We start from the raw sequence: 12610 nt of genomic DNA on the forward strand, positions 1-12610 counted from the left end.
CAGAGATATGCTCTAGAGACAATGCTGCACCACAGATGAGGTGAATTAAGGGAAATAATAGTGGGATAGTGGGTGAATAGTGAAGGGATAGTGGGCAACCTTGGACAGCATCCAGCCGTGGATTATACATAGTGAGGATCATTATCAAAAAACAAAACCAGATTATGCAGAGGGAAAGAAAGTGAAAGCCAGTGGGGAAGGAAGTGGGAAATAAATACACAGGGAGTGGGACTGCTTAAGCTTTTCTAAACAGCTGGATCTGCCCAGTTCCACACAATTTACATACAATGGGGATCGGGGATTTTCAGTGAGCCACATATAACTTGTAGACCCATGTATAATGTGTCTCTTCACAGTTAAGTACAAAGGGTACTGTACTGTGTTTTGTCTGGGGGAATAGTCCGACTCCACACCCAGACCTGCCACTCATACTGCCGACCTGAGAGTAGCGGAGCCACAGCACCAGCCTGTGGTCACTCTTCAGAGGAAACTCTGACTGGCCAATCCTTAGTCAACGGCAGCCTCCCTATTCATATTACTGAGAGTAAGTTAAGTAGAGGGCTAATGAGCAAGACTGAGAAAAGCCCATTCCAGAGTTGCACATTGTAATATTCTGACAAACAAAAGGAACAATCTGCGTTGTCCAAAATAAAATAATGGATCGGTGTGCCTGACTACAGTCCAATTCTACCAGACTGTAGTTGGACAACAATGGTCCTCCGAGAGTAAGGGACCTGAGAAGGTCTGTTGTTTTCTTTTTCCAGGAAATGGATTTCTCACAAGGTGCACAAACCTGGTTTCCCAGGTCAAAATCAGATTCTTGTTTGAAAGAACAGAAAACAGCAGACAATGGGTCACACTAGAGACCAAGGCCTAACTGTAGAACTCTGTCTAGTTTCCATGGAGACAGACTGGAATGATTGACATTTTGACAGACTGCTGTGCTGGTCAATACCCATGTTTGAAGGTTGTTGATAATGGAACTGGCAAAAGCACAGCTGCTTTTTCACATTATAAATCATAAAATGATTTCAAGAACATTAGATTGTAAGACAGCAGACCAATGAAGGGCATATTACTGTGACATAAAACAAAAGACATGAGGCAGCTACCTTCGTCAGTAAAGATTAATAATGTAGTCAGTAGTTTCAATCCAATATTTGGAGAAGTACAGTATTAAATACAGTGAACATMCAATAAAAAGTAGATTCAGAATATCAGATTTACCAACTGATTCAACTCCCAGGGACTCTTGGTCTTTGTTAATTGTAACACGTGTACTATTGTGTACCTAATGTTTCTCATTCTATTACTTAGACATGCAGACAACTAGACACTTGGGACAGTTTAGTGCTTGCCCAAAAGAACATTGACAGTGCAAATACAGTAATATTCCTTATTCAGTATTTTTTTAAAGCATGATTAAAAACCAATATCGATTCACATTTTCTCATACGATTTGTGTGACACAAAGAAATAATAATAACATTGATGACAGAGTTCTAAGAGACAGACTCAGTCCGGTCCCTCTCACCCTGTGCCGTCTGTTCGACAGCGTTACAGTGGACAGCCCTGCTCCCCAGCTTAATGTACAAAGGCCGTTTCTAAGGCTCTAGTATTTTATGATGACTCAGGGCAATGGGAATGTTCTGGGACACTGTGTGGGAGGTTGGAATTAGTTGGTCAATTCAATCTGTAACAGTGAACAGACAGTAGGAATTAACTGGATACTGAAGGGTATTGGTGTGGGATAAGAGAAGGGGTACAGAGAGATTGTGGTCCAGAGACATCTCTCTCGGACTGCTTTGGAACACTGTGCTAGGACTGGGATATGTGTGTGTGTGTGTGTATGGGGGGGATAAACACTTGGGTATACCACTGGTCAGTAACAATGCATTTGTAAAGGGTGTCTGAAAGAAAGGTTTAGTCCAGAGGCACCTCTCGGGGTATGAGTTCCTGGGGCATGGTGGCCTTTTTGGACTCCTTCATCTTGTCCAGGCCGAACAGCAGGTCCAGCTGGGTGATGGGCCGCAGACGCTCCTCCACCCCTGCTCTGGAGATGGATGGGACAAAGGTCAGAGGTCAACCAAAGATGCAGACATACAGTACCAGTCAAAAGTTGATACACCTACTCATTCAAAGGTTTCTTTATTTTTACTATTTTCTACACTGTAGAATAGTGACATAAAAAGACATAAAAAATATGAAACAACACATGGTCATCATGTAGTAATGAGGTCGTCACCTGGAATGCATTTCAATTAACAGGTGTGCCTTGTTAAAACGTTGATTTGTGGAATTTCTTTCCTTCTTAATGCATTTGAGCCAATGAGTTGTGTTGTGACAAGGTAGGGGTGGTATACAGAAGATAGCCCTATTTGGTAAAATACCAAGTCCATAGTACGGCAAGAGCAGCTCAAATAAGCAAAGAGAAACGACAGTCCATCATCACTTTAAGACATGAAGGTCAGTCCAACTGGAACATTTCAAGAAGTTTTAAAGTTTCTTCAAGTGCAGTCGCAAAAACCACCAAGCACTATGATGAAACTGGTTCTCATGTGGACCGCCACAGGAAAGGAAGCCCCAGAGTTACCTCTAATTAACTTATCCTCTGCAGCAGAGTTAAAAGCCTCAGAAATTGCAGCCCGAATAAATGCTTCAGAGTTCAAGTAACAGACACATCTCAGCATCAACTGTTCAGGGACTGCATGAAATCAGGCTTTCATGATCGAATTGCTGAACGAAACCACGCRAAGAACCACGAGCAATGGATATTAGACTGGTGGAAATCTGTCCTTTTGTCTGATGAGTCCAAATTTGACATTTTTGGTTCCAACCGGCGTGTCTGTGAGACGCAGAGTAGGTGAACGGTTGATCTCCGCATGTGTGGTTCCCACCGTGAAGCATGGAGGTGGTGGTGGTGGTGTGCTTTGCTGGTGACACTGTCAGTGATTTATTTAGAATTCAAGGCACACTTAACCAGCATGGCTACCACAGCATTCTGCAGCGATATGCCATACCATCTGGTTTGGGCTTAGTGGAACTATCATACGTTTTTCAACAGGACAATGACCCAACACACCTCCAGGCTGTGTAAGGGATATTTGACCAAGAAGGAGTGATGGAGTGCTGCATCAGACAACATGGCAATCAACTGACCTCAACCCAACTGAGATGGTTTGGGATGAGTTGGACCGCAGAGTGAAGGAAAAGCATTCCATATGTTTTATTTTATAGTTGTGATGTCTTCACTATTATTCTACAATGTAGGAAATAGTCTAAGTAAACAAAAATCCTTGAATGAGTAGGTGTCCAAACTTTTGACTGGTACTGTAGGTGTTTTATGAAAAATGTTCAACCATCGCCAGCTTTTAAGAGCTGAAGACTTCTCTTGTTGAAAGCAAAAAACACAAGCACAACAAAAGTATACTGTAACTTACAGCTACATTCAGCATAGTAAAAAGATCAAAGACCAGCAGTTTGATGCTTGAGTTAGAAACAGTAATGGTTGTTACTTGTCTTCCTCGTCCTCCTCCTGCATCTGCTGGGCTATCTGTTTCATCTGCTGCTTGCGGACGTAGTCTCTAACACGGTACATGGCAGCATCACGACACAGCTCCCTGAGGTCACTGCCTGATGAACCCTCCGACTTCTCTGCTATCTCCTTCAGATTAATGGCATTGCTTAGCTGAGGAAGAGAGGGACAAAGTGTTGGTTTAGTATACAGCACATTTATTCAGGCATGATACCGTAAATCATCACTATTCCAGATTTCATTGTCATTTGTTGTGATGTTTGTTACCATTTAACCTTGAAATCCAACAACAGTGGATAGGTATGAAACGACTCAAACTGGTTGGATATCAGAGGAAACGAAGGGATGGAGATGGTGTTAGCTTACATTTTCTCCTGCCAGGATCAACTTCAGTATCTCTGTCCTCTGTCTTGTAGTCTACAGAAGTACATAACATATTGAGAGACAGTTTTTAACTTGACAGCTTGATTATCAGAGTGCATTCACAATGTTCAAGTGTGTATATCTCACTGGTAGGCCCACGTGAAAGGTGGTGGGCATTCTGCGCAGTATGGCTGGGTCCAGATCCTGTGGTCTATTCGTGGCCCCCATCACCATCACCTGCAAGAACAATACCACTACATTAACTAACTGTACAACCAGCAAAGCAAGATATTAAACCAATGGCCAATACTCACGTAAGAACAAATAAGACAAATCTAAGTTGGTGGTGGTACCTGGCTGCTTGCCCCAGTCTCCAGCCCGTCCCACAAGCTCATAAACTGGGCCTTCATCATGGCTGTGGCCTCATGGTCCAGACTGGAGCGATTCCTCAGGAAGGAGTCTGAAAAATAAGACTCCAAAAGTGAACACAGCCTCAAATATGATTATATAATGGTTGAGGTTAAAAGAAATCAGAAAAGGATATCAATCAAGAGCATTACACTACTGGATATTAAATGAACAGCTCTCACTAATGGTTCACAAATTAGTTTTAAAACAAGAGAGATACGTAACGACACACTCACCAATTTCATCTATGAAAATGATACATGGCTGGATCTTGACAGCCAATGAGAAGACAGCAGCGGTGAGCTTCTGTGATTCGCCGTACCACTTGTCCGTCAGAGTGGAGGGCTGCAGGTTGATGAACTGGCATCCTGAGGCTTTGGCGGTTGCCTTGGCAATAAGAGTCTTCCCACACCCGGGAGGCCCATACAACAACACCCCTGAGGTGGTGACAGAGAGAATCAAATCATTCATTCACTTAATGCCCAAAAGTGTTACCCAAAATAATTTACTTTGGAAGAAAAAAATATGCAAAATACAACATGATGTGAAATGTGCCCTGAAGCATTCACCTTTGGGAGGCTGAAAGAGTTTGGATCCAGCCAGCAGGTGTCTCTTCTGGAAGGGAAGGATGACAGTGTCCTGCAGCTCATAAATGACCTCATCAAGCCCTGCAATATCCCTCCAGGACACCTACAAATGAAGAGCAGCAAAATCATTAGGCTTACAACTTTATAAACAATGTGCAAAATGACTCCTTTCCTCTAACTTACTGTACAAAGCACCGATTATGTAACACCACAAACTTGGTAAGTCACAAAAATACAATTTAAAGAAGAACTGTCACACTTTATAGATTTCCCTTACCCTCATGCTGCGTGGATCTACCAGGTGAGAAGCAATGTTCATCTCATATTCAGTGAGTTTGACACCCTCCACRCCAATCTGCTTCATCAGCTGCTCTGCCTGGAGGAGATGGATGTCACTCTACTGCTTAACACAATTGTTGGTTAATCTAACAATAATAAATAAATATATATTATAAGATTAATCAGATSTAAACATAAACAATATGTGCGCATACCCTTTTCTTGGCCTGGATCTTCTGTTTATGTGTAGGGTCCATTGCCTCCACCACCCATTTGATGCCGTAGTAGGTGGCAGCTCCAAAGATGGTCAGTCTCACTATCATTCCCACTACTTCATTTCGGGAAAGAGGGCGCATCAACACCTCCTGGGGAATGTCTTTCAGCAACATCTCAGCAACCAGTTGTCAGCCCATTGGCAGAGAATGACAATATGCGGTGCACAGGGAACTGCCTGAAAGAGAAACTGGAAGCACAAAAGACAGTTTCAAGCTACTGTAGCAACTGAAGCAATAGTATGTTCAGCTCAAGCTTAGCTCACGTTCACCAAAGTCAAAGACGCAAGCCTACACTCCTTAACAGTACATCTTGGGCTAAGGTCAAGTTTAATCTTGTAACATACATGACTCATGATTAAGGTCATGCTGTTCTACAGTGATTCTCTATGAGATGAAACCACTGTCACGGAACGTCACTCCAGTAAATACAATTACTGCACACTAGCTACTGTCAGCTGCTAGTCCTAACAAAATAGCTCGCTAACGTTAGCCAACATCTCACTTCTGTCAACTGCACATCTGACTGCAAAAATGTGTTACAAATTCTAATTGCTTCCTCTCGTAGTTACGATCGAACACATAACAAACACTCACGATGAAGCTTGCTAGCTAGCTACTGCCTTCGGCTTAATTTGGGTTGCTATGGATGCTAGTTAGCTACCGTTATCATGAATGCTAGCTAAATAGCCGGCTAGCTACATGTATAGCTATCTAGTAACGTTAGTCAAGCGTCAAAAGAAACAAATGAATAACTGGTATGTTCAAACTACATATATGCAGTCTCTAGAAAACCGTATGTGATGTCATAAAATAACGAAACAACCCTAGAAATACACTCACGAAATTTAGGCAACCCCACAGCGAACTAGCTAGCATTATGTGAAGTGTTACTGGCACTGTACACCGATCTGAGGCAAAGGTTCAATCCTCAATAGTTCCGGTCTAGTTCCGTCTCCGCAACCAGACAACTACCGTTCTTATTCTTCTTCTGTAGGTTTTATGGCGGACTACAACCCAAAAAGGTGTTTTTGCCGCCACCAACTGGATGGGTTGAAACCCAAACAAGGTACAAAGAAAATCCATARGTAATAAGAAACGACCTTAATCCATCCAAATAAAAATASTACATTGATAAATCAAAACTCCCACTTCTTCCTTCTTTCAAATCTCCTTATCTCCCTTTTCAGGCTCTAGGGCCTGAGAGGGTGGTTCGGCTTGTGACAATATTTCATGTAACTCCTTCACCGAGAAATCTTTCAGCGCAAGGAACTGCTCCACCGGATCCACAATGATTTATATCTTCCTGGACCTTCTCTCCACCTTGGCAGTGCCATTAATCACCATAGCTATAAAAGCCATGAAGTCCACCTTCTTAACCCCTAAAATGTCAGGATCCTGCTGGTGAAAGGCAACCCCTGCAGCCTGCAGTGAAGGCCTATCCACCACCATGGACTCTTCAGGTGCACCATTCAAACCCTCAACCCTTTAACAGCTGCTGCATATGAAATGCTCTAGACAGCCCTGACTTTGGCCACGTCATTCTCTTTCATTCTTGTGCGGCATTTGAAAGACGTGGCTTCATGGATCCCACCACAATTGGAACATGTCACATTTTCATCACTTTTATAACACATTATATGATCTTTTCCACAACTTGGACATCTCAGCTTCTCCCTTCTGCGAACACTTGAAACATGACCAATAGCTTTACAATGATCACATTGCATTGGACTTGGGATAAATGCTCTGACTGTAGTTAATATACCCTAACTACACTTGAGTAGGGAGAGACTCCATATCAAAAAACAAAAGAACAGATAGACTCTTCACTTTTTCTTCATTCACCACACGATTCATTTGACATGCATCAATCACTCCAGGAATACTTTGAATCTCTTCAACATCGACTTCCCACGATGTGCCAGATATAACCCCCTTGAGGGGTGCCCTGTTTCCAAGAGACACACATAACACTTCACACTTATCAAATCGGGTGAGACGCAACACACATTTTTATGATCTGCCTCTCGTGATCCTTACAGCCTTCACTCTACCCAGCACTCTCTCTACCAGTTTGGATATCTCAAATGGATTCCTCAAGATAGGTAATTCGATCAGCTGCTCCTCATTTACAAACCGTACTCCTACAAGATACAAAGTGACATTCTCATCACTGTACCCTACTTTGCTCCGTTTTCCATTATTTTGGACAAMATTCCAATTCTTCTTGATTCTACCACCATTAGACCGCTCCGCCATCTTTTTCAGTCTCCCCACTCTCAAAGCCTAGACAAATCACTGTTCCGTCTCCCGACTACCATGCACTACAAATACTACTGAATAATAGTATTATAAAAATTTGACAGGATACCGTGTTCATCACAAATACATTTTTCTATTTAACAAGTAATGACACAATAGCAGTCATCTGAGAGATACAGCATCCTAATTCCACATAGGAGCCACTGGGTGGCATACTTAGCACACTAGATAAAACAGAGAGGAGCACAATGGAGAGCAGCACGATAAGCATGTACAGTGCCTTCAGAAGGTAATCATACACCTATACAGTGCATTCACATTTTGTTGTTACAGCCTGAATTCAAAATTTATTAAATAGATTATTTTTTTCTCACCCATCTACACAAAATAGCCCATAACGACAAAGTAAAAACATGTTTTTACAAATGTTTGCAAATGTATTAAAAATGAAATACAGAAATATCTCATTTACATACGTATTCATACCCCTGAGTCAGTACATGTTAGAATCACCTTTGGCAGTGATTACAGCTGTGAGTCTTTCTGGGTCAGTCTATAAGAACTTTGCACACCTTTATTGTACAATATTTGCTAATTTTTCATTAAACAATTCTTCAAGCTTTGTCAAGTTGTTTGTTGATCATTGCTAGACAGTCATTTTCACGTCTTGCCATACATTTTCAAGACGATTTTAGTCTAAACTGTAACTAGGCCACTCAAGAACATTCAATGTCGTCTTGGTAAGCAACTCCAGTTTTATACTGAGTGTACACAACATTAGGAACATCTGCTCTTTCCCATGACGTAGACTGACCAGGGGAATCGAGGTGAAAGCTATTATCCCTTATTGATGTCACCTGTTAAATCCATTTCAATCAGTGTAGATGAAGGGGAGAAGGCAGGTTAAAGAAGGATTTTTAAGCCTTGAGACAATTGAGACATGGATGGTGTATGTGTGCCATTCAGAGGGTGAATGCGCAAGACAAAAGATTTAAGTTCCTTTGAACGGGATGTGGTAGTATGTGTCAGGCGCACTAGTTTGAGTGTGTCAAGAACTGCAACACTGCTGGGTTTTTCACGCTCAACAGTTTTCCGTGTGTATCAAGAATGGGCCACCACCCAAAGGACATCCAATCCCTGTGGAATGCTTTCAACACCTTGTAGAGTCCATGTCCTGACGAATTGACACTGTTATGAAGGCAAAAAGGGTGCAAATCAATAGTAGGAAGGTGTTCCTAATGCTTTGTACACTCAGTGTATATTTGGCCTTGTGTATTAGGTTATAGTCCAGTGTCTGTTGGAAAGCAGACTGAACCAGATTTTGCCTGTGCCTAGCCCTATTTTGTTTATTTTTATCCTAAAAAACTCCCTAGACCCTGCCGATGACAAGCATACCCATAACATGATGCAGCCACAACCATGCTTGAAAATATGAAGATTGGTACTCAGTGATGTGTTGGATTTTCCCCAAACATGATGCTTTATATTCAGGACATAAAGTTAATTTCTTTGCCACATTTCTTGCAGTTTTACTTTAGTGCCTTATTGGATAAAGGATGCATCTTTTGGAATGTTTTTATTCTGTAAAGTCTTCCTGCTTTTCACTCTGTCATTTAGGTTAGTATTGTGGAGTAATTACAATGATGTTGATCCATCCTCAGTTTTCACCTGTCACAGCCATTAAACTCTGTAACTGTTTTAAAGTCACCATTGGCCTCATGCTGAAATCCCTGAGCGGTTTCCTTCCTCTTCAGCAAATGAGTTTGGAAGGACACATGTATCTTTGTAGTGACTGGTTGTATTGATACACCATCCAAAGTGTAATTAATAACTTCACCATGCTCAAAGGGATATTCAATGTCTGCTTTTTTTTAAATGTCCCATTTACCAATAGGTGCCCTTCTTTGCAAAGCATAGGAAAGCCTCCCTGGTCTTTGTGGCTGAATCTGTGTTTGGAATTCACTGCTCGACTGAGGGACCTTACAGATAATTGTATGTGTGGGGTACAGATATGAGGTAGTCATTCAAAAATCATGTTAAACCCTATTATTGCACACAGAGTGAGTCCATGCAACTTATTATGTGACTTGTTAATCAAATCTTTACTTCTGAACTTATTTAGGCTAGACAGAACAAAGGGGTAGAATACTTATTGACTCAAGACATTTCAGCTTTTCATTTTTAATTACTTTGTAAAATATTCAAAAAACATAATTCCTAATTCACATTATGTGTTAATGTGTGTAGGCCAGTGACACTCAATTTAATCATTTTTAAATTCAGGCTGTAACACAACAAAATGTTGAAAAAATGTGAATACTTTCTGAAGGCACWAAATATCATTGATTAGGACTCATCATCAACTTTCACACAATATTAAACCTCCATCAGTCAGACTGACCAGGGGATAAACTATGGCCAGATATATCACATGACATAGTCTTGAAGAAGGCTACAGTATGTTCAGTGTAAAAAAGGATATTGAGACTTACAGAAAACAAGACAAATTACTACACATTATTTTCCCACTTCATCATCAAATCTGGCACATCTGTAAGGCACTGCACTTTTACCTGATCTGCATTGATGGTCGCCTATGGCATTGACTTTAAAAGGACTATTGCCTGTTTTACTGTATATGTCTGTGATCTACAGTGAGACGGCCAGCCCTTAGCTTTGAAATAGCGTATGGAGGTTTTAGGGCTGCTACTACTAAAAAATAAGAGTTAGACCTTATCTGACAGAGCACACTTTATCTCTAGTGACAGGCCTCTGAATCTGCTGAGATTATGGGTGTTTGATCTGTCGCCAAGCGCACCATGAAGTCCTGAGATGGATGTAAATAAAGCTTTTTTTTTTGTTGATTTTCATAAAATCTTCAAGTCCTGTGATAGTGGATGAGTCAGTCATTCTAACAGCAGCCAGTCAGATAGGAATGTAACAAATGTGGCACTCCAGCACGCCACTTAGCACACCCGGGCCACAGGGATTACAATTATCACAGTTTGTGAGCTCACATTTGGAGCTGTTGTCACAGCTTGGGATAGGATACCAGAAATCCACTGATACGGCACAAAAAAAATGTTTTTTGGAGCAACACTGGTGGGGATCCATTGCAACATTGTTGTGAAAATAAGTTTAAATAAACAGTTGTAATCATTACTGTGCGTATCTGTGGGTACTTCAATTACATCTCTAAATTGCTTATGCAAAATTCAAATCCATGCAATTAGCTATAGCGTGTACCACCATGTAAAGCCCATCTTTTGTTGTTGTAAAACAGCAATCGACTGGAATTGCCAGACACCTTTGCTCATGAAGCTGTTTCATAAAAAAAAGCTATAATCCCCCTGTAGTGCAAAACCAGGTCCCTTGAGAAAGGCAGCTGACAGGGCCATTTTGACAGGTCTGGGCATGAAAACACAGTGGTGTGTATCTGCAAAGTGCAGCTGGGCCTCTGTATTCCCACAACACCTTGCACCTCGCCMGAAACAGCCAGCTCTCTGGGTGTGGTGAAAAACACATTCAGCTCTCTAACAACTCTCTCTCATGACTTTTTCTAACGACTCTCTTTCATGACTCTGTCTCAGCCTCTCACGTTGTGGCTGAATTAAAAGTAACAACTGCAGTCCCGTGGGAAATATTTTCTGTGATTTTCCCTTTCTTCTGGGGAACATGATGGAGATAGATAGTTCGGGGAGTGAAATTGTGCACTTCCCAATGGAACGTTATTAAAAATAAAATAAAAAACCCTCCGAAAAACCATTTGACTATTGGATTTGTTTTTGTGTTTTTTGTTTAGAGTGCATTTTTATTTCATAGAATAGGACAGTGTTGATACCCATCTATACGCTGCTATAGAATAAATGTACAGGAAAAGTGTAACGATTCCAATGGTGAATGAAGGAGTCAGGCGCAGAGAGCAGGGTAGTACCGAGCAAGTGGATATTTTAATATTCCAACAAGAATATAAATGAGACGGCTACGCCACACAACAAAAGGGCGCGTCAAGGTACAGTCCAAAAATAACTAGGACAAAATCCACTCTATAACAAACACCACAAAACAGAATAACAAGCCCGCACAAAAGTCGGCGYGSCAACTGGGTTTAAATAGCTCACTAACCCTAAACACAAAACAGGTGCAACCAATTAGACAAAACTAAATGAAAACAGAAAAGGGGATCGGTGGCAGCTAGTAGGCCGGCGACGACGACCGCCGAGCACCGCCCGAACGGGAAGAGGCACCATCCTCGGCGGGATTCGTAACAAAAAGTGTTTAAAACCTTAATATGTTGGTCACACACCACAGTTAATTGCTAGATCTCCCTGTGAAAAGATATTACACCTGGCAAGGTAAGAAAACATGTGAGTGGATTGTTTATTTGCCTGTTGCCCAGAGGAGCAAAATATGTATTTGTGTGATTGTGAATACCGGCAAAATTAAGTCCATGCAAGATGCCACATTTCTCTTCAATGGTAACATTAGGTGTTTTGCACCACTATAAAATATCTTATTGTTTGCACGATGTGCTTCCATATCAAAACCAGACCACTCAAAACAAGCGATATTACATGAGATATTAATGTAGGAGCTCACACGAATGGTTTGCTCCTCTTATTTTACAGAGCGGTTCGTTAGGCCTGGCATTTAACTAACCTACAATAAACAGCTGCTAAATGTGCAGTACTTGATGAACTAATGGCAATTCAAATAATAATCAAATCAAATGTTATTTGTCACATACACATGGTTAGCAGATGTTAATGCGAGTGTAGCAAAATGCTTGTGCTTCTAGTTCCAACCACGCAGTAATATCTAACAAGTAATCTAACCTAACAATTTCACAACAACTACCTTATACACACAAGTGTAAAGGAATGAATAAGAATATGTACATA

General features: G+C 41.2%; 1 protein-coding gene across 1 annotated transcript; it reads right to left on the reverse strand.

Annotated features, from left to right (window-relative positions):
* Positions 1–1576: 1576 nt before the first annotated feature.
* On the reverse strand, positions 1577–6377 carry atad1a (ATPase family AAA domain containing 1a). The gene is made up of 10 exons (XM_023978740.2): positions 6288–6377; positions 5388–5635; positions 5171–5269; positions 4876–4996; positions 4543–4743; positions 4252–4358; positions 4046–4135; positions 3902–3952; positions 3516–3688; positions 1577–2053 (listed from the first exon to the last, which is right to left on the reverse strand). Exons 2-10 carry the CDS (start codon positions 5559–5561, stop codon positions 1924–1926), a joined length of 1146 nt encoding a protein of 381 aa, XP_023834508.1. The 5' UTR covers positions 5562–5635; positions 6288–6377; the 3' UTR covers positions 1577–1923.
* Between the last annotated feature and the right edge of the window lie 6233 nt (positions 6378–12610).

Source organism: Salvelinus sp. IW2-2015, linkage group LG33 (assembly GCF_002910315.2).
Source record: "Salvelinus sp. IW2-2015 linkage group LG33, ASM291031v2, whole genome shotgun sequence".
Lineage (NCBI taxonomy): Eukaryota > Metazoa > Chordata > Actinopteri > Salmoniformes > Salmonidae > Salvelinus > Salvelinus sp. IW2-2015.